This window comes from Falco cherrug, chromosome 1 (genome assembly GCF_023634085.1).
Source record: "Falco cherrug isolate bFalChe1 chromosome 1, bFalChe1.pri, whole genome shotgun sequence".
NCBI lineage: Eukaryota > Metazoa > Chordata > Aves > Falconiformes > Falconidae > Falco > Falco cherrug.
In genome coordinates this window covers 126485184-126511839 of record NC_073697.1, presented here as the reverse complement: position 1 = coordinate 126511839, position 26656 = coordinate 126485184, and the positions used below count along the sequence as shown (strand labels likewise).

At 67.3% G+C, this 26656-nt stretch overlaps 1 protein-coding gene across 1 annotated transcript; it reads left to right on the top strand.

The window, feature by feature from the left end:
* Positions 1 to 766: 766 nt before the first annotated feature.
* BAHCC1 (BAH domain and coiled-coil containing 1) lies at positions 767 to 26656 on the top strand. The gene is made up of 27 exons (XM_055696142.1): positions 767 to 900; positions 2622 to 2892; positions 10766 to 10945; positions 12030 to 12152; positions 12636 to 14354; positions 14437 to 14542; positions 14655 to 14863; positions 14988 to 15146; positions 15425 to 15618; positions 15855 to 16212; positions 16300 to 17025; positions 18113 to 18297; positions 18425 to 18561; positions 18767 to 18868; positions 19686 to 19800; positions 19883 to 20126; positions 20459 to 20623; positions 20742 to 21067; positions 21474 to 21581; positions 21663 to 21922; positions 22016 to 22091; positions 22171 to 22279; positions 22384 to 22506; positions 22590 to 22763; positions 23240 to 24378; positions 25233 to 25469; positions 25551 to 26656. Exons 2-27 carry the CDS (start codon positions 2718 to 2720, stop codon positions 25755 to 25757), a joined length of 7656 nt encoding a protein of 2551 aa, XP_055552117.1. The 5' UTR covers positions 767 to 900; positions 2622 to 2717; the 3' UTR covers positions 25758 to 26656.

The window sequence follows — 26656 nt, the reverse complement described above, 5'->3', positions numbered from 1 at the left end:
CTTTGATCGCTGCCGGCCCTCGGGGTCCGCCCGGGGACCGGTGGTTGTAGGAAGGGGGGCGGGAGGGGGAAGCCTAGAAACTGCCCCCGCTTCCCCCCGTCGCCGTCCCCCCCCATCAGGGGCCTCCTTGAAACTGCGCGCGGGGCTCGTCATCACCAGTCGGAGGGGCCGGCCAATCAGCAGCTTGTTTACACTGCATGATTGACAGCGGGCTGGCGGAATGCCAGCCAATCAGCACGCGAGGGCGGGGTTGCGTTGCAGCGGGGGTTGCATTGCACCGAAGCAATGCAACCCCCGCTGCAACGCAACCCCGCCTGCGCCGCAGTGCGCATGCGCACTCCTCCTGGTTCTTCCCACCCCTCCCATTCATCCGCTGGGCTTGAATTAGGCGCCGCCACTTAACGTCGTAACCTTCGTCGCTTTCTGATTGGCAGGCGCCTGGCGGGGCGCCAGCCTATTGGAAGGCTTTTCGGCGTGACGCGTCGCCGTGCGAGGAAGGATAGAATAAACCGGGGGGGAGCGGCATGCATGTTAATGGGCGGCTGGGGCGCGAGCGCCGCGCGGCGGCCAATCACGGCGGGGGCGCGCGCGCGGGTGCGCGAGGGGCACGCGCTTATTAGCATGCGGGGCGCGTCGCCCGGCGGAGTGCGCGGCGTGAGCGGGGAGGCGCGGCGGGGTCCCCCCCCCCCCCCCCCTTCCAACCCCCCCCCCTCCTTTCCACCCCCCCTCCCCCCCCGCACACCCCCCCCACCCCCCCCCACCCCCCCCGGTTCCCTTTGCTGCAGGAGCAGCCGGTGCATGGGCAGTGCACGGGCACCGGCAGGAGCACGCTGCGCACCCCGCCAGGGCCGCCCCGCGCCGGCGGGACCGCACTCGCCCCGCGCGCGGAACGCCCCTCCGGTAAGTAACTGCGACCGTACGGGCGATTGCTGCTGCTGCTGCTGCTGTTGTTGTTGTTTGGGGTTTATTTTCATTTTTGGCGCTTTGCTATTTTTTTTTTGGTTTAATTTTTTTTTGCTTTAATTTTTTTGGCTCTGATTTTTTTTGGTTTAATTTTTTTCTTGCCTTTTTTTTTTGCTTTATTTTTTCGGCTTAATTTTATTGCATTTTTCTGCCGTAATGTTATTGCTTTATTTTTTTCTGCCGTAATGTTATTGCATTAATTTTTTCTGCTTTAATTTTATTGCGTTAATTTTTCTGCTCCGGTCTTTCGCGTTACTCTTTTTTTCTTTCAATCTTTTCGCACTAAAATATTTTTCTCCTTTTTTTTTTTTTACCGCGTTAAAATTTCTTTGCGTTCATTTTTTTTATTTTGCACGAAAATATTTTTTTTTGCATTAACCTTTTACACAACGATATTTTCGGCGTTAAAAAAAAATAATATCTGCGCGTCCAAAATCTCCGCCTTCAAATTTTGTGCGTTAAAACGTTTTTCTGCATCGAACCTTTTCGGTGTTCAGTGGGGTTTTATTTTTGCCTTAATTATTTCCCATTAAAATTTTTTGGCGTTACGTTTGTGTGGGTTTTTTTAACCTTAAAAAATTGTCCTTTTTGCTTTGCTTTTTTTCAATTTTATTTAAAAAAAATACTTTTTGTTTGTTTGTTTGAGCTGTGCGCCTGTTTCTCTTTCCCGGGGCTGCCCTCCGCCGCCCCCAGCGCAGCTCGGGCGCGCTCGCCCCGCGGCCCCCGGGCCCTGCAGCCCCGGCCGGGCGGGGGAAGGTCGGGGGCCCTCGGCCGCGCTCGCTGCTCCGCGCCCCTTTGTTCGCCGCGGCCCGGCCCCGGCCCCGTGGGTCCCCGCCGGATCGGGCCCGCCGGCCCCGCCGCCGAGCGCAGAACAATGCCCCGGCGGGCCCGGCGCACCGGGCAGGCTCGGCGCTGCCGCGGGCGGGCTCCGCCAGCCGGGGCGATGCCGGGGAGCGGCGGCCGTGCAGCCCCGCGGCGGGGGAAGCGGGAAGCGGGCAGGGGAAGACGCCGTGCGGCGGGGAAACAACGGGGCGCCGGGGCAGCCGAAAGCAGGCGGGCCCTGAGCGGCGGGGGAGCCCGGTCGCTGCGGCGGGAGGGAGCAGCCGTGGGGGGTTACGGGAAGCGGACGCCGGAGCAGGGACGGGGCCGTGCGGCGGGGCCCGAGCGCCGGGGCAGCGGGGCCGTGCCCCGGGGCAGGGTGGGGAGGCCGGAGCTCCGGGAGCACCGGGGAAGCGGGGGGTGCGCGTAGTGGGGGCACTGGGTAAACTGGGGCTTGTGCATGGGGGGTGCTGGGGGAACGGGGGGGGGGGCTGCACTTCGGGGGTGGGGGTGAATGTGGTTTACCGTGGGCGAGGGGAAACGGGGGACCTGCGGGTGGGGGTACCGGAAGGGATGGGGGCTGTGAGCTGGGGAAACTGGGGACCTGCGGGTGAGGGGTACTGGAGGGAACGGGGGCTGTGGGCTGGGGAAACTGGGATCCCGCGGGTGGGGGGTACCGGAAAAAAACGGGCAGCGTACTGGGGAGACTAGGGACCTGCGCGTGGGGATACCGGAAAAAAAGGGGGCTGCGTACTGGACAAATAGGGGAACGGGGCCACGGGGGGGCCGCCGCCCCGGGCTGGCCGCGCTCTCACTCTCCTTTCTCTCCCGTGCGGCAGGAGCGGAGGATGAGCCGGGAGCCCCGGGGCGCAGCGCGGCGCGCCGCCCCCGCCGCCAACCCGCCGCGGCGCTGAGCATCGCCGGGTGCCCCCGGCATGGACGGCCGTGACTTCGCGCCCCCGCCGCGGCTGCTGTCGGAGCGGGGCGGCCTGGGCCACCGGCACGGCGCGGGGCGCGGGGCGGGCGCGGCGCACGGGGCCGTGCAGCCCCCCGGACACTTCCAGCCCACCAAGTACTTCCCCGCGCCCATCTCCATGGCCACGCACACAGGTCAGAAGGGCCGCGCGCGGGGGCCGGGGGGGGGCGCGGGGACCCGCCGCGGCACGGGGGGCTCGGCCTCCCCCTTTGTGCCGCTCCGGCTGTCACCGCGCCCGGAGGGGGGTTTGGCGGGGGGGCTCACGCACACCGCGAGCATCTCCCTGCTCCGCCGGCGCGGGAGGAGCGCGACCCCCGGGCCGGCCCGGCGAGCGCTCGGTGCCCGGGCGCGGAGGCGCGTTCTGGGCGGGCGCGGCGGCCGTTGCGCGCGGGGGCCGCGGCGGGGGGAGGCCCCCGAGCCCCGGCTCGGTGCAAAGCGCCGCCGTGTCAGGGTGCGAGGGGCCCCGCAGCGCTTCGCTCCGCGGCTGCTGCCCCGCCGGGGGCGGACAAAGCGCGGCACCGGCACTGGGCTCGTCGGCGGCGGCACTGCCCGCTCGGCTTTGTGCCGCGCTCGGCCGGGCTCTGAGCGGGACGCGCCGCACAGGCTGGGGGGGGCACGGGCCCCCGGGGGGGCGCCGGCGGCGGGGGGGGCCGGTGCCGCCGAGCTGCGGGGGTGCCGGGCCGGTGCGCGGCCGCTCGCTCGGCGCTGCCGGGCCCCGCTTCCCGCCGGCGCAGGCGGCGCTCGGTGTCCGCGCCGCAGCACGGCGGCAGCGCCGGTTATTGTCGCCGCCTTGATGAGCTGTGAATACTAATAAAATTATATCTGCTTTAATGGGATTACAATTAGTGCGTGGATTAGGGCGGGGGGCACGGCAGGGCCGGCGCGGGGGGGTGGTGGTGGTGGTGGTCGCGGGGGTCCGCGGCTCCTGCAAGGAGGCGGAAAGCGGGGGGCACCGGGGGGTGCCGGGGAGGCGGCGCCGGATCGGGCCCGCAGCCGGGGCGGTTTCGCTTTGTGCCGGCCGCCACCGCGCTGTAGCCGGGCCCCCCACCGGGCTGGGGGGGACACACCCACCCTGGCCTTCCTCCGGCTTTGGGGTGCGGGGGGCCCGGGGGGGGCTTGCTGCCCGTCCTCGGGGGGAAGGGGCCCCTCTCCGGCTCTTGGTGGTCGGAGAGGGGGGAGGGGGATCCCCGGGGGATGCCAGCGCCTGGGTGCTGCTGGCTTCCCTCCGGCTCCTTGGCCTGGCGGTGTCCCCGCGGTGGCGGCCACCGGACCCTCACGCCCGCCGGGGCCTGGGCGACACATGGGAGCCCGAACGCACGGAGGTTGTTAAAATAACATGGATCAGGCTAAAAATACCCCGGCAGAAACTCGCCTTAAAAAAAAAAAAAAAAAAAAAGAAAAAAAAAAAAAAAAAAAAAGAGAGAGAAGCCAAACCTAACAACAGAAAGAGCTAAAAATATTCCCGGCTTTGGCAGGGCCGGCACAGCCGGAGCCGATCGCGGCGAGCCGCGCTCGGAGGCTCCCGCGCCTACGGCAGCATTGCTGGAGTGATGGAGCTGATGCTTTAGTGCCCGATGCGGGGTGGGGGCTGGCAGGAGAGGGGTGTCTGGGCTTGGCACCCCAGTGTTCCCCGCAGCGCGGCCGTGCCGTGTGGCCGGGAGCCGTGGCAGCATGCGTGGAGCGGTAATTAATGCCCATGACTGATAATTACCCCACCCAGCAAATACAACCCAGCCGGCGGTTTGCCGGGCGGCTGTAGCGGTGGCGGGGCTGGCATGGCACGCGGCGGCTGGGGGGCTCCAGCCACGCTCCCCCAAATGGCTCCCGCCGGCAGGCCGGACTACAGCTCCCAGGAGCCTTTGCCGAGGGCCGGAGGCCGCCCTGCCAAGGGGAGATAAAAACTGTTTAGCTTCATTTTATTAAAGCCATAATTCAGGGCTGCACAGTTATTGCAAACAAATGCTTTGGTTTGCGCCTGGTTTTGGCACCGGCACCATGCAAACGATGGTGTAAGGCAGCACCGGGGGCCGGAGCATGGGGTGCTGCGGCAGTGCCCGCTGCTGGGGGGCCAGGGACCCCCGGAGCTGGCCAGGCTGCGGTGCAGCCCCCGGGCACAGCCTGGTGGGGGACCGCGGTCCCACCACCGGTGCCAGCACGCCTGTGCTGAGCGGGGCCGGGGGTCCCAATGGCCCTGCCGCAGGCAGGCGGTGGGAACCTTTGGCAGAGGCTCAGCCGAGCCTGTGCGTTGTGCCGGGGCCTCAATTTTTGCCCCTTTGATGTTTTTACGGACTAACAGATACACTTGAGCTGGTGTCAGGCTGTTTCACCATGGCGGAGCCCTCGGTGCATTGCAATGTATAGCAGTGCCGGGGGGGCTCAAAGTAGCACCAGGCTTTGCCAGGAGCACCAGTGCCGGGGCAGTGCTGGCGTGCGGCTTGACCCCAGTGCTGCTGCATTGCAAACTGGTGCCGGTTTGCATGCCGGTGTGACGGTTTGCTGCTTGCAGCCTGGTGCTGGTTTGCATCCAGGCTGGCCCCAGCGGTGCCGGTGTGCATCCTGGCACGGGTGTGCATGCTGGTGGCGGTGGAGGGTGCAGTGAGCCGGCAGCGTGGTGCTGGCAGCCGGCTGAGCTCCCGCAGCTGTCCCCCTCCCTGGATTAAGTTGCAGGCTGGGCACTGCACGGGTTCCCCAGTGTGGCTGGGGGTGGATGGCAGGGGGCAGGTGGGGACAGTGGCCCCTGGCTGGGGTGTTGATGTGGGGCCGGGTGCCAATGCTGCAGCCGTTCCACATTGCGGCTTCCTCATTAATGACCGAAGATGGGGTCTGACAAGGGGCTGGGAGGCCACGGCACAGCTCCAGCATGGCCGTGGTGTGGGGGCTCCCCACTCCCCCTCTCGGCACCACATGCCAGCCCGGCCGCGCTGCCGCATGCGCTGCATTTTAAAAAGTAGGTGTCAAAGTTAAAACAGATTTTGAGATTAACTCGTCTGCTCCTCGTTAGCCACACTTGTGCCGGGGTGGCCGGGGGGACGCGCACACACGCGCCCACATGCATCCAGCGTGAAGAGCGGGATGTTGAGAACCCCAGATCCTGGGGAGTTACCCTGGAGTGGTTTCATCTGTTCGTTAGCGATTAGCTGGATCCGTGCGGAGATGCTGCTGCGTGCCGGGGCCTGGGGGGACACGGCGGTGTGATCCAGGCAGCTGCTGGGAGCCCTGGTCACCACTGGTAAATGCAGTCATTGTCCCAAACTGGGGGCATGCACGGGGTCTCAGCACCCCGGGCTGCAGGCCTTTACCTCCTGTCCCTGAACCCCTGGAGCTGCCTGGCATGGGGGGGTGGTCCCCTGCTGGGGAGGGGTTGGGACAGTGCCTCTGGCAGTGCTGCCACCAGGTTCTGTGGGCCAAGCACCGCATGCGCAGTGGGCTTGGCTGACCCTCGAGGGGGGACTGGGGGTGTGGACAGGCTCCACAGAGCATCTGGGTGCCCCTCTGAGCACCCCGACTCCTCGGGACACCCCCAGCCCCGAGTGTCGCCACCCCCCTGCCGCAGCCAGTTCCTCTCCTGGTGCTGAGGGCAGCGATATGTGACAGCCAAGCGGGGAATTACAGTTGAAAATAAAAATAGCAGGATTTGGCAATTCTGTGACTCTGCAGAGATTCACACGGGCTGCACCCCCCCTCCTGCCCACCCCATCCCCCCACCCCCCGGCAGTAAATAAACACTCACCCAATAATCTCATTTTTGGAGTTCTTTTTTATCAGCTCCATAAAACAAAACAGATGGGCACAGCGCGGCCCTGCCTGCTGCCCTGCCTGCCGCCCTGCCTGCCCCGCAGCATCGCCCCGGGCAGGATCTGACCCCACTGGGTGCTGGGGAGGGAGGGGGACACATCCTTGCAGCCCCTTGGCATTGCTCCCTTCTGCTCTGTGGATGGGTAGCTGGGACCCTGTGGGTGCAGGGCTTTGCAGGCGCTTGCACGTGGTAGGGGGTCACGAGGGCCCTGACTTTGGTGGGATTTCCTGGGGGGCGTCCATGTGCTTGGCCTCCATGGGAGAGCGGGTGTCTCTGGGGCTGTGTGGGGTGGCATGCTGGGACCCCCTGGGCCCTCCCTGGCTTCCCTGGGGTCCCAGTCTGTGCCAGGCCTGTGGCCGCTCCTAAAATGTCTTCTGGGCTTTGCAGGCCACGTGCGTCTGGTGTGCAAGTCGTGCATCGGTTGTGCACGTCGTGCATCGGTTGTGCAAGGCACGTGTGTTCACCAGCCAGGCAGGCAGTGTGTGTCACTCGTGCAAGGAGTGTGCACTGTGCGGTGCGCATCAGCCACGCAAGCCCCGTGCGAGCTGCGTGCACTGAGCGGTGGGTGCACACGCGGCCCCAGTGAGTGTGCGAGCAGCATCGTGCAGCTTCGGCAGCTCCAGCCTCCCCTTCCCTCCGCCGAAAGCCGACAGCTTGCGAGTGGCACTTAGCACGGAGCGACTGCCGTGTGATTACCCATCGGATAACGTTTTAATTGTACTTCTGGCACTCTGTCAAGCTAATTTGAACTGCATTTCAATATTACAGCATTTATTTAGTGCCATAACAATATGGATTAATCTTAAATTATAACACCGAGGAAATTATATTACACTTATTTCCTATTTGCCAAATATTTAAAGGGGCCGCGTGGGTTGCAAAGTGCGTGGCGCGGGGGGGGGGGGGGGCGGGGTGTGACGGCTGCATCCAGCCCCCTGCCTGAGTCGGGGGACTGGGGCTGGCACCTCCCCGGGGTGCCCGGCCGTGGGGATGCGGGGCGGGAGGGTCCCAGGCCAGCTCCCGGCCCAGGCCCCGCTCGGAATGTTCCAGCCCCGAAATAGCCGAGAGAGTAACCCAACCCCACGCCCCACGCACATCCCAGCCGCCACGGGGACCCGGGAACTGTCACCTCACCTGGGTGTGTCCAGCGCAGCCCCCCTCCTGGAAATGGAGCTCCAGGGTGCACCCACACCGGGGGGGGGGCTGGTGGCTGCAGCTCCCACCTTCCTGGAGGTGCAGGGAGGGAGCTGGGGACCCACTCCCTTTCCTGGCAGCGCTGCCCCCAGCTGCCGGCCCCCCGCCCAGGAACCTGCTGGACCGGAGCAGCTGTGGCCAGAGTGACCCCCCCGCCGGGGCTATGGCCCCCCCACACCCGCCTTGGCCCTGCTTGCTGGCAGGGAAACTTTCTGTCTTCCCGGCACATTCCCATCTGTGCCGTGCAAGCACGGGAACGATGAGCGAGCGGCTTGGGTGGGGAGCGCCCCTTGCTGCTCCCCCCTGCCGGGTCCAGCCAACACCCACCCCCCCAGCCCGCATCCCCCTGCTGCTGTCGGTGAGGTTGTGCTGAGCCCTGGCATGCTTGTCACACGTGTGACCTGTGGATTTGGGGCCAAGGTGACAAGCACCTCCCCTGCCCTCCCAGCTGTGGTTTGGTGGTGCTGAGGGGGAAGTGGCTTCGCTTTCCTCTTAACCCTTGCCTGGTGCAGCCGGCTCCCCCCAGCCCCATTTGGAAGGTCCTGGGTGCCGCTGGCCCCCAAACAGGCTGGCACGCCCCTGGTCCTGCCTCAGTTTCCCTGCTGGCCATTCTACAGTGTCCAGCCCGGCATGGGGAAGAGCGTGGTGTGACCAGGGCTGTGCCAGGGTGGTTGTGGGGTGGCCGGGGACAGCACGGTGCCTGCGTGGCCGTGCTGGAGCTCCAGTTCCCAGCATGGGCACGAGGTGCAAAGCCCCAAAATGCCACCGGAGTCGAGGCCCGGGGCCACCCTTCCATCCCACCTTGGGGGATTTTCTTGCTGGTTGTGCCGGTGCCAGAGCTGGGAGTGGTGCTGGTGGGGCTGACTCATGGTGCTGGCTGTGGGGAGCCTGGCCAGGGAGTTCCCAGGCTGATGCTGCCCGGGGGGGACCCTGCTGCCCATCTGCCCCTGGCTGGCAGCTGGCACCGCAGTGTCCCAGCACAGGGCTCTGGCAGTGCCTGCTCGTGGGGGAGATGAGTTGTGCACGGTCTCAGGGACCCTTCCCCGCTCTCACTGGCAGCGTGGGCAGAGCCGTGGGGCTGCCTTCTGCACCATGTCACCGACCGTGCTGTGCCATGCCATGCCAAGCTGCGCCATGTCACCGAGCCGTGCCACGCTGGGCACGGGGCAGAGCATGGGCACGCGAGGCGGGTGGGAATGGCACGGCCAGCGCGTGCCGCGGGATCTGGCGGTGCCAGTGGGTGTGAGTCAGCGGGTGGGAGGTGTGGGGAGCGGCGGCCGCGGCCCCACCAGTCCCGCCGGGATGCTCCGCGCCAGCTCGGCCCCGCCGCGATCCGGGGAGGGGGGGTTTATTTTTTTACAGCCTGTTTCACAGCTTCCAGAAAAGGCTCGTTCTGGAAACCTCGGCTTCCTGCCCGGCGCAGCCGCCCGGCACGCTGCCGGCTCCACGCCCTGCGGCAGGGTCCCCCGTCACAGCTGGGGCTGGGGGCTCATCGGGCGGTTGCCCATGGGCAGCAGCGGCCCCAGCTCCCCGGGGATGCGTTGGCACGGCCTGGCCGGCCGGTGTGACGTGCCCACCCGTGTCCCGGTGGGTGCTGGCGGCGTAGGGGGGCAGCGTCCGGCTCCGGGGGCGCGCGGTGCCGGTTCCCAGGGCCGCGGGCAGGGTGTGGCCGTGCCCCCGGCCCACGCAGCCCCTGCCCGGGCTCAGCCCCCGGCCGGCCGGCGCAGGAAGGAGTGAGCTGCCTGAAACCACATCCCCGACACTCATCCCAGAGGCATCCCGGAGGGATTAGCCAGGGAGCGTGGGCCGGCTTAGAGAGCAAAGCAACGCTTCCTGCCCCGGCCCCGGCCGGGCGGTTGGCCAGCCCGGGCTCCTACACACCGAGCGGAGCCGTGCCGAGCTGAGCCGAGCCGGGGAGGGGTGGGCGGCCATAGTCCGCCAGCCCACGTCGGCACACACATGGACACAGGGCATGGGGCCATGCGGCAAGGGGTGGCCAGCTCCCCTCACCCCGGCTCCTGCCCAGCCGCTGGCCACTGGCTCTGATGTTTCCACCGTGATCTCAGGGCTGGGCTGGGATGGGGATCAGCCTCGAGGGGTGCTGGGGCCCCCCCCAGGCTGCAGCAAAGGCTGCCAGGGTCAGGGTGGGAGCTGCCCCCTTGCCCTGCACTTCCCATGCCAGCTGCGTCTTCCCCGCATGCATGCCCCTCCCTGCACACACATGCAGACATGCATGTGCACACACATGCAGCTCTGGCCCCCCACTGCAGTGTCCCAGCCCCAGGGAGGTGCTGCCCCAGTCACAGGTGGCTGTCCCTGTGTCCCCAGCCTTGCTGCCACCGCCTCCCCGGCACTGGCAGGGCTCCGGCTGCCACGGCTTGCAGCTGCCACAGCTGGCAGAGGGGTGACCCAGCTTGGCCTGCCACAGCACAGCATGGCACAGCTGGGCCCTGGGGAACTCGGGCTCATCCTGGCACCAGGGGCGGCCGGTGTCCCACAGTGGCTCAGAGCTGCTGCTGGAGCCAGGGGGAGAGCAGCGGTGTGGGGAGCCACACGCATGTGCAAAGCCTCCAATGTGCACACAGGGGCAGGGCAGGGTGCCAGTGCCCCTTGCACGGCTCTGCTGCATCTCACATGCCCTGGTGTGCACACAAGCCCTGGAGCTGGTGGGATGTGAGGGGCGTGCGTGCACAAGGGGTGTCATTGCATGAGTGATGTGTGTACTCATGGACCGTGCCATGCGTCCCTGAGAGGCCTGTGTGCACAAGGAATGTGTGTGTCCAAGAGGTGTGCCTGCACGAGGGATGCATGTGCACGAGCAGTGTGTGTGCACAAGAGGTGTGTGCACAAGGGATGCACGTGCACAAGAAGTGTGTGCATGAGGGGTGCACACCTGCAGTATGGGCTGCGTACAGCCCTGCAGCAGGTGTGTGCACATGAGCGAGCGTGGCAGTGGGGCAGGTGTGCAAGTGGGAGCATGGGCAGCCCTCCCTGACTCTCTCCTCTCCCCCTTGCAGCCGGCAGCGGCCTGATGGGGAACGCGCCCGCCTCCTCCTTCATGGGGGGCTTCCTGAGCAGCAGCCTGGGCTCAGGGGCACCCAGCCACCCCGCCGGCCCCGCCGCCTCCCCCCCGGAGCCAGCCTTCTGCGGGCCCCACTCCGGCACCTCCCAGATCTGGTTCTCACACTCCCACGAAGGTGAGCGGGCACCGCGGCAGGGATGGGTGGCAGCACCGTAGGGCAGGCAGGGGGGTGTCCCTGTGGGGGTCCCTGCAGGGTGGCCGGGATGCGGCTGGGGTTCTGCCTGGTGCTGGCGGGTGATGTCCAGCTGGCGCCCACACGGACGGGTTCAGACCTCCCAGGCAGCCGGCTGGCATGGGCATGCGGTTGGCACACAGTGAGCTTCGGGGTGGCAGCGGAGGTGGGGGCACAGCTGGCAGCGTGCCCCATGGACCCCCCGCCCATCCGTGGGGACCAGGTTCAGCCCCCTGCAGTTGTGGCTCAGGACGGGCTGGCAAGGCTCATGGCGGGCTGCGGACCCCCACCCCGTGCTGGGAGCCAGGCTGAGGCCAGGCCAGCTTGTGTCACTGGTGATGAACCAGGGGCTACTCTCCCCTCCTGCCGCAGCGACTCCCGTGCCAGGGCGGGCTGCAGCATGAGGACCTCAGGGTAGCGCACACAGACCCGGTTAAACACAGACCCCCTGCAGTGGGGCGCGGGGGTGCTCCCCGCAGCCCGGTGCTGCCCCTGGCACCCCGCGGCACGCTGGCATCCCTGTCCCCACCTGAGCGGCCGGAGTGAGGGCCGACAGAGTTAAGGCGCGGGGAGGTGGTATTGGCGCGGGGCCCTGGCAGCCAGCCCAGCTGGTAGTTTGACCGGCTGCCAGTTGGCTCCCAGCGTGCCGGGGCCTGCGCGGCGGGCCGGGGGGGCCGGGGGGGGCAGGCAGCGCACGCGGCTCCGGCAGCGCAGCGCCTGCCGCTGATGGACAGCCCGCCCGAGCGCCCCGGCTAACAATCCTGCGAGGGCTGTGCTGAGCCACCATGATAATGGCCACCGCCGCCGCGAGTCTGGGGGGTCTCAGCTCAGTGGTGGCTCCTGGGGGGTGTGTGGTGGTGGTGTCCCTGGCCTGGAGATGATTACAGGCTCCGTCAAAGCGTTTATGGCTGGAGCCATGCATAGCCAGGCTGCTGTGGTGCAGCGCGCTATGGCACAGCACAGAGATGCTGTGGGGTGCCTTGTGCCTGCGAGCGCACCCCAGCCCCCCTGACTGCCCTGCCCCCAGCCCCGGGGTACCCCCGCTTCTCCGGGAGCCTGGCCTCCACCTTCCTGCCCATGAGCCACCTGGACCACCATGGCAACAGCAACGTCCTCTACGGCCAGCACCGCTTCTATGAGAGCCAGAAAGGCAGGTACCGGGGTCCCAGCATGGTGCCGCGGTGCTACTGCAACTTCTGGGGCCGACTGGGGTCTGCCATGGGGGCACATGTCCCCAGCCCATCAGGGCACAGCAGAGAGGCCACAGGGCAGGGGGGGTGGCTCAGCACCCAGCATTCAGTGCTCAGCCCCCAGTGTCCAACGTTGGGGCGGGGGGCCGGTGGCAGAGCAAGCGCTGGGTCCCCAGGGAGGAGCGGGGCCGGCGGGTGTGGGGTGGTGGGCACCCGTCCCAGCCACTGCCGCTCTCGCTTTTCACAATATTGTGGCGGGCGCTTAATAGGGAACATTGTTTGGGTGGGAAATGGAGCTAATTAGGCCGTGCCTTCCCTCGCGCTCCTCCCCTCGTTAGCGGGGAGCTGGCGCTGGCATGGCTGTGGCCCCGGGTGCCTGCACCGTGCCGTGGTTTGGCGGCGGGGGGTGCTGGGAGGGCTCACCCGTTTGCCCTCCCCTCCAGATAACTTCTACCTGCGCAACCTGCCCGCCCAACCCGCCCTGCTCCCCGCCAGCCATGGCTTCCCCGGCATCGCCCGCGCCGCCCCCGGGCCCCCCGCCAGCTCCTGCAGCCGGGAGCGGGAGGCCGGACCCCTACCCAAGACCCCTAAGGACTACGACCGCTTCCTGGCGAGCAAGGAGAAGGCAGGCAAGGGGGACCCCAAGGAGCGGCAACCTGAGGAGGACCCCAAGGAACGGCACAAGGCGGTGCTGCCAGTGCCGCCGGAGGGGCACTGCAAGGAGGGGCTGCCCCCCCGGGGGGCTGGCGACAGCCACCCCAAGCACCTCGCCTCCTGCCTGCTGGGTGCCAAGGGGCTGGAAGGTGACGCCAGGCGCACCATGCTGCCCAGCTGTGCCGGCAGCGCCCTGCCCCGCACCGGCCGCTGCAGTGCCAAGGAGCCGTGCCGGGGCGAGCGGGAGCCGGGTGTCCCCGAGGTGCCGCAGCCCTACGGGGAGTGTGTGGAGCGGCGGCAGATGCTGCACCACGCTGTTTCCTACGCTGTGCCCACCGGGCCGGCCCCACTCGGACCTGCCGCTGGCTCCTTCCCCTGCCTGCAGCTGCACACTGGCCCCGAGGTGCTGTGCCCGCTGCCGGAGCCGGCCGGCCGGGAGCTGAAGCTGAGCGGGGCCACACTGGTGCCCTCGGTGGGCCACCTCACGGACAAGAGCCGCTCCTTCCAGGTTGCGGCGGAGGCCGGTGGGCTGGAGCGTGCCGAGGGCAAGGAGCGGCATGCCGAGGTGGGGGCCGAGCCCCCAGCTACTTATGGCGGCCCCTTCCACCATCCGCTGAAGGCGGAGGGTCCGGCGGAGCGGCGGCTGGAGTGGGGGGGTCCCGGTGCCCGACTGAAGGGGCTGGAGTACCTGGGTGGGGGGTCGGCTGAGGGGCCCCCCTTCACCAGCCGGGATCCTGCAACCAAGGGTGCTCTGGAGAAGGGCTACTTTGAGGTGCCGCCAGCGCCCGACTGCTCCCGCGCCGCCCGCCCCGACCCGCTGGGTGTCCGGGTTGGCCCCTCCTGCTGCACTTTAGAGAAGGGTCCCCCGAAAGACCCCCCACCGGTGCCGGGGCCCCAGAAGGTGGCACGGATCCGGCACCAGCAGCACCCAGAGGTGGAGGCGGCTGGCACTGGCCCCGAGGGCAAGCGCAAACCCCTGGAGCTGAGCGCCCTGGGCTATGGCGGACCCCCCCTGCCCCCCTGGGGCGTGCAGGGCCAGGCCCCCCCCCTGGCCGTGCCGGAGGAGCGGAAGGGGCCTTACCTGGATCCCTTCGGCACGAGTCTGCAGCAGGCTGCGTTGATGACTCAGGGTCCAGTGCTGGGCCAGGAGGTGCCGGCTGCCCCGGATGAGGTGTCGGCCATGAAGAACCTGCTGAAATACAGCAACCAGGCGCTGCTGGGGGGGCAGAAGGGCCCCCCTTTCGTGGGGCTGGGGGGCGTCAAGGGCAGCTGCGCCCACCAGGACGCCAAGTTCCCTCCGGGGAAGGGGCAGCCGGAGCTGGAGCGGCCAGACTGTGCCCGCGGCCGGGAGCATGACGGGCTGGCCCCTGGCGAGGGCGAAGTGCGGCAGCCGCCCGTCGGCATCGCTGTGGCCGTGGCGCGGCAGAAGGACACGCTGGGGCGCCCCGAGCCCTCCTACGGTGGTGGTGGCTCCGGGCGGCAGGGCCGGGCGGCCGCTGGCATCAAAGGTAGGGCCCAGGCTGGGGGTGCCGGGGGGATGGCGGGGAGTTGGGGGACCATGCTGATGCCACCATCCTGTCCCTGGCACAGCAGGCACTGCGCGGCCCATGCACCTCATCGACCTGGAGGCAGAGGAGGAGCGGGGCCGGCTCTGCGAGGAGCGCCTGGGGCTGCCAGGGCGAGAGCTTCTTCTCCAGTAAGTGCAGTGATGGGGGGAGGCAGGGGGATCCCTGCCCACCAGGGCTTTTCCTTGCGGTGCCCTGTGCCAGCACTGTGCCCCATGCCTCGTGTCCCCTCTCTTCCCACAGGGACAACAAGGACCTGGTGGAGTTTGCCCGGATGCACCCGTCTGGGGGTTGTCCTGGGGAGCTGACCCCCCACCTGATGATTGCAGGGGGTTCCTCGCTGCCAGCGGGGCAGCTCGGGGGAGACCCTGCCACCCATGCCCACCCAGCACACACACACTGGCTGCCGCGCACCCGCAGCCCCTCCATCTGGATGGGGGGACATTCCTATGGTCAGTGCCACCAGCAAATGCGATGTGGGGGGCTGTGGAAGTGGAGGCTGGATGGGTGTTGACCCCCCTCCAGCAGCGGGGTGCTGCCCCCTCTCTGGCACTGACAGCCCCCCCTGCCCCATAGGCATCGGCCACCCCGCGCTGCACCAGAACTTGCCGCCTGCCTTCCCTGCCTCCATGCCCAGCACCATGCAGCCCGTCTTCCCCCTCTCCCAGGACCCCCCTGCCCAGCTTGTCATCCTGCCTACCGAGCCCCCCACCCATGGCACCCCACACACACTGGGTGAGGCTGGGATGGGGGATGGCCATGGGAACCCCCCTGCCTTGTGCTGGGGGGTCCTGTGAGCACTGCTGTGGGGTTTGGGGCTGGGGGTGCTGGTGGGGAGGAGGCTGGGGGGTCCCTGGAGGGTGCAGGGTGGGAGATGCGGTCCCTGGAGGTGCTGCTGGGGGTGCAGGGTGGGAGATTTGATGCGTGTGGGTGCTTGCAGGGCTCAGGTGCCCCACTGGGGTCTGTGGGGTGACCCCGAGCCAGGTCCCTGGTTGACCCCCTGTCTCCGGCAGCCGACGTGATGGACCAGGCGTCGCTGTGGCCCCCCATGTACCCGGGCCGGGGCCCCAGCGCCCACCTGCAGCACACGGGGCAGCTGCCCGTGTACTCGCGCTCGCAGTTCCTGCGGCAGCAGGAGCTCTATGCGCTGCAGCAGCAGCAGCGGGCGGCCCAGGCTCTCGAGATCCAGCGCCAGGCACATGTCCAGGTGCCCGGGGGGCAGGGGGGTGGCAGGGAGGGCGGTCCGGGGGGCTGGGGTGTGAGATAATGCTGTGTGAGATAGAGGGGCTGGGGTTGGGCTGTGTGGGGCTGGGCAGGGGGATTCAGGGTAGGGCTGGGGGGCTGGGACTGGCCTGTGGGTCTGGGCTGGGGGATGCGGGGCAGGCTGGTGGGGCAGGGGCTAGGCGGTGGGGCTGGCGTGTGCTGACCTCTGTGTGTCCCCAGCGGAAGCCGGAAGAGCAGCCCCTGGAGCTGGAGGACGGGGGTCCTGAGAAGCCTCTCAAACCCTCCCACAAAGCAGTTGCCTTAAACCCCCCGGCCAAGGGTCTGTCCTCGGCAGCCCCCGGGCCCCCCAAGCTGTCCCCTTGCTGCCACTCTCCGGCCTTGCGGCACCCGGCCAAGTGCCCCGTGACCCTCCCTGCGGCCCCCTGCACTTTACCCGTCTGCCCCGCTGCCAGCTCTGCTGTGGCCCCCCGCTCCCCAGCCGACAGCCCCCTGCCCGTCCAGAGCAAGGGCAGCGATGGCGAGGACAAGCGCGGCGAGGGGCAGCCACCCCGCGACTACCCCAAGTCCCTGGAGCCAGGTAGGACCGTGACGGCAGTGAGGAGGAGGAGGAAGGTGGCTGGGGGTGCCAGGGGGTCCCTGCTGAGCATCACCCTGTTCCCCACAGACCTGCCCCCCGGCTACAGCTACCCTGCGGCCAGCATGGGCTTCTCCGAGGCGCACTCGGCCGAGCCGGCGGACCCTGACACTATGCATGCTGGCTCACCACCGGCTGAGCCCGAGCAGTCCCGGACCTTCAGCCCTGCTGGGGAGGTGCTGCGGGAGCCAGGGCCCCTGCGGGAGCCGCCAACCGGGGGAGCGATGGCCGAGAGTCCCGGGACGCTGCTGCACCGCCACCACCTCCTGCTCACCCCGGGACCCCTCTGCGGGGAGCGGGGGCCGGCCCCGGCCGTGGGGGCTGCCGAGGAGCGGGCACCGGTGCCCTTCGGGGTGTGCCGGGAGGCAGCTCAGGGAGCACTGGAGCAAAGCCCGCCGGAGCAGCAGCACCCGGTGCCTGTGGTGGGGGGCTCCCCGCTGCCCCCCACTGTGGAGGAGGAGGAAGAGGAAGAGGAGGATGAGGAGGGTGACAGTGATGGCTCAGAACCAGAAGGCAGCTGCGATGAGGAGGATGGCGACAGCCCTGGCGGGCAGCAGGGCTGCCTGGGTGGGCTGGAAGCGCTGATTGCTGCTGGCATCGACCTGGGGGAGCTGCCGGCACTAGGCTCACCCGGGGAGCCCCCCCCGGCTCCCCCTGCGCTACCCCCCTGTGCCTCAGGGATCCCTGGCATCGCCCTGCTCAGTGAGCTCGCTGACCTGGAGCTGCACCGGCGCCGCTGCGACCTGGCACTGGAAGGTGAGTGTCCCCCAACACCCCAGTGCCCCCTGCCCCGCAGTTGTGTGCCCTGGGCCCCCTGCCCGTGGGGTGGCGGTGGGTACCCTGTGCGTGGCATGCAGCTGAGGGGTCGTGCGGTGCTTGTGAAATGGAGGGTTCGTGCAGTAAGTGCAGGGGGGGGTTGGTGCAGCTTGTGTGCATTGGAGGCCTGTGCAGTGTGGGTGCACGGAGGGGGCTGTGCAGGGCGTGTGCAGTGGGTGGCTGGTGCAGCACGTGTGCATTGGAGGCCTGTGCAGCAAATGTGCAACGGAGGGTTCGTGCAGCAAGTGTGCACTGGAAGGGCTGTGCAGCGCAAGCAAGAGCGGGGCTACTTTTGCGTGAACTGTGGCACAAGCGGGGCCAGGCAGTGCATGTGTTGGCAGCGGGGAAGGGGCTGCATGGGTGCTGCGGTGGAGCGCTGCATGGGTGCTGGCGGTGCGGTGTGGTGCAGCGGCCAGCTCCTGCTCGCCGCCCCTGGCTGGCTCCGGGGCTCAGATCCAGTGCTGGCTCCAGGCAGGCGCTGGGATTCCCTCCCGGCTCGGCTTCCCCAGGGAATCCCGGGGGCCCCAGCGGGGAAGGCCGTCCTGGCGTGTCCCCAGCGCTGCTGCGGGCGGGTGGTGCAGGGCGGGCGCGTGGCGGCGGGGCGCGTGTGCTCTGTGCTGCCCGTGGCTGTGACGCCGTGGGACGGGGACGGCGGGGGGGCAGCCGGGGGGCCCCGCTCACCAGCTCAGATGGGGCAGCCGGATGGGGAGCGTCACTGCATCCCTCCCAGCCCAGCCTTGGCTGCGCTCACTGATGAGTTCATTGCTGGCCACCGCAGCGTGCTGGCCCCCCAGCCCCACGGCCGCCCGTGGGCATTGACCATGCTGCACATGCAGTGCCCTGCGTGCTGGGGTGTCATGCTCATACATGGTGCCCCACAGCACCACGGCGTGCCCCACAGCCCTGCCTGCCCCACAGCCATACCCATCCTCACCCTACACGGCCCCAGTAGCTGTGCTGGTGCCACCGTGGTGTATGCACGCGTGGGGCAGCCAGTGCCAGCCCTGCTGACCTCCTGTCCTGGTAGGGGGGGACGAGGACCTGCTGGCCTTCAACCTGCAGAACCTGGCCACGGTGGCGGCCGCCTGGTCGCTGGTGGAGGCGGCCAGCCGGGAGGGCAGCCCGCCAGCGCTCAGCCCCCTGCCCGCCTCCCCGCCACCCCGCTCCCGCATCCCCCGCCGCAAGTACACCTGGACACCTAAAACCAAGGCTGTGAGTGTCTCCCTCGCATGCAGCTGGGGCGGGAGGCGGGATGAGTTGTGCCCAGTCTCAGCCTTGGGGCCGAGGCTGCCAGCACCGCCAGCTGCCCACATGCCCCCCACCCTGCCCTGGCCCCCAGGTTTGCCCCCTGAAGGCGGCCATTGAGCAGCTCAACACGCAGGAGGTGGAGGTGCGGATGCGGCTGGCCGAGCTCCAGCGCCGCTACAAGGAGAAGCAGCGGGAGCTGGTGAAGCTGCAGAGGCGGCATGACCACGAGTATGTCCCCGTCCTCATCCCAGATGGGTCCCGTGGGTAGGGGCACGGGGCGGGGGCAGGGGGGCAGCGCCCTCCACCGAGTGGGATGGCAGTGGTGGTCACCAGTGCGATGAGTTTGGGGCCGTCCTCAGCCCGGCTCGGCGGAGGGGCACCGCCTGCGGCGGCCGTGTGGCTCAGGGTGCCCCTGGTCTTGCTGCGGCTGCAGGCGTGACGAGAGCTCCCGGAGCCCGGCGCGGCGCGGCCCGGGGCGGCCGAGGAAGCGCAAGCACTCCAGCACGCTGGGCAGGGCCGAGAGCCGCAAGGTCAAGTGAGTGACCGGTGCCGCGTGCCCTCTGTGTCCCCAGGGATGGGCCACCAGCCCCACCACCGGGGGGCTGCCCGTCCCACCGTGGAGGTGGCGGCGCTCGGGGGCTGCCCCATCGCATCCCCCCATCAACAGCTGCTGTGTCTGGGGTGTCTGCCCGCTTGCTCCAGTGCGTTCCCACTCCCAGCCCGCCAGCGGCGGGAAGGGGCGGGGGGGGGGGGCGGGGGGGGGCGGGGCTCAACTGGGCGGCAGCACCGCGTCCCCCCCGCACCGGCCGCGGGAGCAGCGTTGCATAAAAGCCTCTTTATCTGCGCCATATAAAGCCATTGGTCACGCTGCAGCGGCGTTCATCGCTGCCGGCGCTTTATTATTACCCATTAGCCGCCCGGCGCAGCCGTTTCCCCACTCCCGGGCCCTGTATAATTGTCCTTCTCCGCTACAAATTGCCTCTCCCGACAGGCCCATTTGCATAAATCCTCTGAGCGAGTCCAAACACGCTTGGAGCGTGTGTGCGCACACAGCCCCCAGCCCCCCCGTTCGGTAATAACAGTTAAATCTGTGCTAAATGGTTCCTTCAATTAAGACGGAGGGGAAGGAAAAAAAAATTAATCTCTAGGTTTTATGTCACAAAACATTAGTGAGCGAGTGAAGGTTACAGAGGGGGGAAAAGGAAGGTGGGGAGCCGGCAGCTGGCAGCAGCTGGGGGTGCTAGATGCGACCTGGAGTGCAGGGTCCACCCAGGGCTGCAGGATGCAACCAGGAGTGCAGGATCCAGGCAGGGGTCTGGTGGGTGCCGTGCCCATGCCGTGCTCCCCGCCAGGGCGGTGAAGACCAGCCTGTCCCTGCTGTGTGCTGAGCTGCGGGGGGACCCCGAGCCCAAGAAGAAGAGGAGCAAGCTGGCCGAAGCAGCCTTCGGCAGCCTCAAAGGCTCCCCGGTGAGTGCATCCCCACCATGGGCAAACACCCACCGGGGTTGGGGGGTGCCAGCCCCCTCCCGAGCCTCCCTGTGCCCCCCAGGAGAAGGTGCGCTGCAAGAAGAGCGGCTCGCAGGGCAAGCTGGCCTGCAAGGTGGCACACAAGGTGTCACAGCTGAAGCAGAAGGTGAAGAGCAAAGGGCTGCCTGCCGGCATCAGCCCCTTCCGCCGGAAAGACCCCAACCCTGGTGGCCGTATCCAGAAGAAGCTGTCCCGTCCCAAGAGCTCCAAGGCCACCAAGTACCAGCCGCAGGACTCTGACCCTCGCCAGCTGGCAGGCTTCAAAGGCAAGGCTGGCATCGGGCTGGGGGTCTGGCATTGGGCTGAGGGTGCAGAGCCTGGCCTGAGGCTGGGGGGTCTGGTGTCGGGCTGGGGGTGCAGGGTCCAGCATCACACTGGGGGTCTGGCATCAGGCTTGGGGTGCAGAGTGGGTGCCAGGGGGCCAGGACAAGGGAGCATCCAGCTGAAGGTGTAGGGGGCTGGCTTGTGCCAGGGGGTCATGCAGGACCCCAGCTCACCCCACCGTGCGCAGGGAAGCAGTGTCTCCCTGGTCATGGGGAGAGTACGTGGGCCACCCCTGGGTGTGCAGGGTCCCTCACTGCCATCCCCTCCTCTGCAGATGAGCACGATGGGGACACAGACAGCGAGGACGGTGACGACGAGCCAGGCCTGTCCCTGCCGCCATCAGTGCCCATGGCCGTGCTGGGACCCTCCCCATCCTCTGTGGTGAAGATGGAGGCCAACGAAAAGGCAAAGAAGAAGAAGGAAAGGCAGGGACTGCTAGGTAATGGGGTCACCCCACTGGGATGCCGGGGGGATGCAGGGGACAGGGACCCCCTGGGTGCACGTGCCGGGCTGGGTGGGCACCCACTGGGTGCCCTGAGCCCCGTGCCCCCCTGCAGGACCCTGCCGCCTCGGCAGCCCCGAGGGTGAGGTGAAGATCAAGCGGCGGCCGGTGAAGCCGGGGGCTGGCAAGCTGGAGAAGGTGCCGGTGCGGCGGAAGGCAGGCGGCTGTGAGGAGGGCGGCAAGAAGAAGCTGAAGGCCAAGCCCAAGGAGAGCCTCCGGCCACCAGCCCCCAGCGGCCCCAGTGCCCCCGGCCCCGCTGGCAGCCTCTTCACCGGCACGGACCCCCGGCACTTCGGGATGAGGGACGAGGGGGCTCGCCTGGCCAGCGAGAGGCTGAAGAAAGCCACGCGCAAGAGCAAGGTGCTGCAGTCGGCCCTGCGGGTGAGCATGGGGCAGGGGGTGGGGGGCACCCGTGGGCTGGGGGCAGAGGGATGGTTGCGGGGTTTGTACGGGCTGGGGTTGCTGGGCTGTTTAGGGGGCTCTGGTGGGACCTTGGGGTGCAGGGGCTGGGTGGAGGGTTTGCACGGGCTGGGGGGGCTCCAGTGGGACCTTGGGGTGCAGAGGGATGGGTGCAGGGTTTGGAGGGGCTGGGGGGGCTCCAGTGAGACCATGGGGTGCAGAGGGATGGGTGCGAGTTTTGCACTGGCAGTAGGTGCAGGTGGGGCTGGGAGGCAGCAGCGTAGGGCCTGGGGGTACTGAGGTAGTTGGGAGGCACCGGTGGGCCCCAGGGGGCTGGGGTCACAGGGTGGGGGGCCACTGCTGGTCAGCTCTGACCCACCTCCCACAGCGGAAGAATGGGGCCCTGTCACTGGCCCTCTCCCCCCGGAGCGCCAAGACCATCCTGAGCAAGGGCAAGAAGCTGGCCAAGGTGAAGAGCAAAGTGGCCACCAAGCAGGTGAGAGGCAGGGGCTGGACCCCTGCCCCAGCACCAACCCCCCCAGCACCCACCACCTGCCCTGAGCTCCCTCTCCTGCAGTGCAAGGGCCGGGCGGTCAGCAAGCTGCTGGAGAGCTTCACCGTGGAGGATGACTTTGACTTCGATGACAACAGCAGCTTCTCAGAGGAGGAGGAGGGGGGCTGCCTGGCGGGGGTGGCCCGGGGGGGGCACCGCTCCCCCCTGCCCCATGCCTGTGCCATCCAGAAGGAGGATCTGCGGGATGGGCTGCACATCCTCATCCCCAAGGAGGATAGCCTGCTCTACGCAGGCAGTGTCCGCACCATCCAGCCCCCCGACATGTGAGTGGGGGCCGGGGTGGGGATCCCTGATGTGGGTGGGGATACTGGGGTGGCTCAGTGGGCGCTGAGCCTTGCTCCATGCCCCCTCCCCAGCTACAGCATCATCATCGAGGGCGAGCGGGGGAACCGGCAGCGTATCTACTCGCAGGAGCAGCTGCTGCAGGAGGCGGTGAGCAGGGCAGGGGGCCGGGGCGGGGGTCCCGGTGGGCAGCACACCCCGCGGAGCCCAGCACGCCGCTTCCCCGCAGGTCCTCGACATCCGGCCCCAGTCACGCCACAGCCTCCCACCAGGCACCCGCGTCTGCGCCTACTGGAGCCAGAAATCCCGGTGCCTCTACCCAGGGAACGTGGTGAGAGGTGAGGAACAGCGGTGGGCAGCTGGGGGGGCCAGGAGGCTGCTGGCAGGGCAGTGGGGTGTTGGGGACCCCAGCCCCATCCTGACAGCCCTCCCCATGCTGCAGGCTCCTCCAGCGACGAGGAGGAGGATGACCCCGAAGCAGTGATGGTGGAGTTTGATGACGGGGACACGGGACACATCGCTGTCTCCAACATCCGCCTGCTGCCCCCCGACTTCAAGATCCAGTGTGAGTGGGCCGGGGTGGGGGCCACGGGTAGGGGACAGGCAGGGGGCAGCAGGGCCATCCCTGACCCCACACTCTGCCCACAGGCACTGAGCCGTCCCCAGCGCTGCTGGTCTCCAGCTCCTGCCGGCGGACGAAGCGGTCCTGTGGCAGTGTGATTCCCCCCAGCGAGCTGCCTGCCAGCCTCTGCGCAGACCGCCACGACGGCCCTGAGCCCCCCAAGAACCCGGGCAAGAAGGCAGCCAGCAAGGAGAAAAGCGGTATGGGGGGTGCTGCCACTTGCAGACCACCTTCTCATGGGGTGCCCAAGAGGGGGCACCGGCAGCACTGGTGTAAGGGACACTGGGATGCAGGGCAGGGTGCTGGGGTGCCAGGCAAGGTGCTGGGATGCAGGGGAAGGATGCTGAGATGCAGGGAAGGATGCTGGGATGCTGGCCAGGGTGCTGGGATGTGGGGAAGGTTGCTGGGAAGCAGGGAAGGATGCAGGGATGCAGGGACAGATGCTAGGATGCGGGGAAGCAGGGCAAGGTGCTGGGATGTGGGGAAGGATGCTGGGAAGCAGGACTGGGTGCAGCGCCAGGATGGAGGAAGGGGATGGTGCAGGGTGCTGCAGTGACGGGGGAAAGATGAGGCCACAGGGAAGGAGGTGCAGGGACAGGGGCAGTGCCAGAGCATCCTTGCCTCCCTCCATCCATCTCGTGGCCACCAGCCCTTCCTGACCCCCGTCTCCCGGCAGGCAAAGCTGTGGAAGTGCTGTCGGGGGCCAAGGCACCAGTGCTGAGTGACCCGTTCCTGGGGCGGCGTGGCGGGCCACTGCTGAGCTGGTCAGCGGTGGCGCAGACGAAGCGGAAGGCGTCGAGCAAGGGCACAGCCGTGCTGCAGAACCTCTTCCAGGTTAATGGCAGCACCAAGAAGCTACGGGCCAAAGAGGCCCTCTTCCCTGTGCACCACCACCTCGCCACCCCAGTCTTCGGCAACGGCTTTGGGGCTGACTCCTTCAGCCGCATTGCCAGCTCCTACGCCTCCTTTGGGGCGGGGGCCGGGCTGGTGCTGCCGGCCGCCCAGAAGCTCCTGCGCTCCAAGAAGGCCGAGCGGCTGGAGGCAGAAATGGGCAAAAGCGGCCGGAGAAAGGCGGGCAGCGAGTACCTGGTCAAGCTGGACCACGAAGGGGTGACGTCCCCCAAGAACAAGAACTGCAAGGCCCTGCTGCTGGCTGAGAAGGACTTTGGGGCCAAGCTGGAGCGGCCCCTGGCCAGCCACAGCTATGCCCACGCGGCGCTGGCCGGCAAGGACAGGAAGGGTCGGGCGCCCGTGCACCAGCTGCCGGTGGGGCTGGCGTTGCGGAAATACTCGGGCCAGGCCGAGTTCACCCTGAACTGCGACAGCGACTGCCACAGCTCCTACTCGGACATGGACGAGGACGAGGAGGCGGCTGGGCTGGGCACCGACGTGCCCTCACGCTTTATGACCCGCCTCTCCGTTTCTTCCTCTTCCTCGGGCTCTTCCACCTCCTCCAGCTCCGGCTCCATCACCACCTCCAGCCTCTGCTCCTCTGACAACGAGGATTCCTCCTACAGCTCTGAGGATGAGGACTCCACGCTGCTGCTCCAGACCTGCCTCTCCCACCCGGTGCCAGCGCTGCTGGCGCAGCCGGAGGCCCTGCGCTCCAAGAGCAGCACGCCGCAGCGCTGCTTCCTCACCAAGGCTGCCGCCACCGGTCCCAAGGCCAAGCTCAAGCGCAAGGAGGCCCTCAGCTTCTCCAAAGCCAAAGAGTTCTCCCGGAGGCAGCGCCTGCCCTCGGTGGAAAACCGGCCAAAGATCTCCGCCTTCCTGCCTGCGCGCCAGCTCTGGAGGTGGTCGGGGAACCCCACGCAGGTACAGCTGGCACCCGGGCAAAGAGCAGGCAGGGGACATGGATGGAGGTGTATGGGTGCATGGCAGGGTGCACTGGGTGGGGTGCATGGAGCAGAGTGCATGGCCATGTGCATGGGGGCAGGTGCATGAGTGCAGGAGGCAGGCTGCATGGGTGCAGGTGTATGGGTGCATGGTGTGTGAGGTGGAGTGTGTGGCTGCAGGGGTATGGGTGTATGGGGCAAGGGGCAGGGTGCAAGGGGCAGGGTGCATGGGTGCCTGGCAGGCTGCCTGTGTTCACAGGGCAAAGCACATGGGGCATGGGTGCAAGGAGCACAGGTGTAGGATATGGTGTAGAGTGTGTGGGTACAGCAAAGTGCCTGGGGATGCAGGGCAGGGTGCAAGGGTGCATGGTAGTCTGTCCATGTGTGTGCAACAGGAGGCATGGGCCTGGTTGCATGAGTGCAGGTCCACAGGGTGGGGTACATGGCAGGGTGCCTGTGTGTGCAGGGCAGGGTGCATGGGGCAGGGTGTGTGGGCGCAGGGCGCACAGGTATGTGGCAGGGAGCCAGGCGTTGTGGGGCAGGGTCCTGGAGCACATGGGGCACAGCACCTGGGTGCTGAGGGCAGGGTGCCTGGGTGCACCAGCTGTGACACCTGGGTGCACAGGATGGGCTCACTGGACACAGTGCCCAGCACAGGGTGCTGGTTACACTGGCTGTGGCACTTGGGTGCACAGGGCTGGATGGGTGCTGTGGGAGCATCCCACCCTGGCACTGCCTTCCCCGGTGCCTGGGGTCTCACCAGGCTGGCAGGGTGGGTGTGTGTGGGGTCAGGAGTCCCTGTGCCGTCCCTGACCTCCCTGCTCCCCCTGGCAGCGGCGGGGCATGAAGGGCAAGGCGCGGAAGCTGTTCTACAAGGCCATCGTGCGCGGCAAGGAGACGCTGCGCATCGGGGACTGCGCCGTCTTCCTCTCGGCCGGGCGGCCCAACCTGCCCTACATCGGGCGCATCGAGAGCATGTGGGAGTCCTGGGGCAGCAACATGGTGGTCAAGGTCAAGTGGTTCTACCACCCTGAGGAGACCAAGCTGGGCAAGCGGCAGAGCGACGGCAAGGTGCGGGGGGAGCCGGAGCAGGGTGGCGGGGTGGCACAACGGTGAGGGGCCGGCTGGTGACGCCACCTTGTCCCCCTGCAGAACGCCCTGTACCAGTCGTGCCACGAGGACGAGAACGACGTGCAGACCATCTCCCACAAGTGCCAGGTGGTGGGACGGGAGCACTATGAGCAGATGACCCGCAGCAAGAAATACCAGGACCGGCAGGACCTCTACTACCTGGCGGGCACCTACGACCCCACCACGGGCCGGCTGGTGACTGCCGACGGGGTGCCCATCCTCTGCTGACCCCTGTGCCCACCCCAGGTGCAGGGAGGGGGACTGGGACAGGCAGCCCCCCCACGTGCCCCCTCCGGCGCAGGGCTACTTCCCGGCAATTATGCAAAGCCCGGGGTGGCTGGGGCTGGGGGTGCGGGGGCATCGTTGCAGGGGGCGCAGGGGGGGGCTCCCCTACAAGCCATACTTTCCCTAGTACCTCTGACTGTTTGCCAGCAGGTAAAGCAGAAATCAGGTGTGTTGTTCTATTTATTTTGCGTGTAAATATTGTATTTCTTCCGGGAAGTTTTATGGAAAACAGACAAACCGACAAAAAAAAATACAACAAAAAAAAACAAATAAAAAAATAATAATAATAAGGGGCAGGGGGGTGGGGGGTGCGTTTCCGTTTCAGTGCACTGTTTCCCCCAGCCTGGCTGGGACGAGGACAGCGGGGGAGCTCTGTATATAGGGGGGACACGGCGGCGGGGCAGGGGGCTCGGCCCCCAGCGCAGTGGCAAGCAGGGGGGGGGTGGAGGGGGGGGGGGGGCTGGCAGGGCGGCTCTCCCAGGCCCCCCCGGCGGTCCTGTCACTGCCTGGCCCCAGTGCAATAGCGGGGCGGCTGCGGTGCCGGTGGACGCTGGCCCGTCCCGCCGCTGCCTGCCGCTGCCCGCCGCTGCCCCGTGCTGTAAATGTGTACAGGCCGCACAGCGGTGGGGGCTTTTCCAGTGTAAACACTAAAAAAAAAAAAACAAACAAAAAAAAAACAACCACAAGACAAAAAAAAATCCCAACAATAAAAAAAAAGAAAAAAAAAGGAAAAAAGGATTAAAAACACAAAGGTTTTATGAACAGCAAACTCTATGTAAAGGCCTTTTAGTATGGAACTTTTTTATTGATAACTTGGCTTATGAATAAATATATGAACCGTT

What these genes read in the sequence shown, in the direction of transcription:
- BAHCC1 (XM_055696142.1), top strand. Translation starts at nt 2,718, where the DNA reads ATGGACGGCCGTGACTTCGCGCCCCCGCCGCGGCTGCTGTCGGAGCGG. An exon ending in GATGGGGGGACATTCCTATG is followed by an intron (nt 14,864 to 14,987) that starts GTCAGTGCCACC and finishes CCTGCCCCATAG; the next exon opens with GCATCGGCCACCCCGCGCTG. An exon ending in CTGCGACCTGGCACTGGAAG is followed by an intron (nt 17,026 to 18,112) that starts GTGAGTGTCCCC and finishes CTGTCCTGGTAG; the next exon opens with GGGGGGACGAGGACCTGCTG.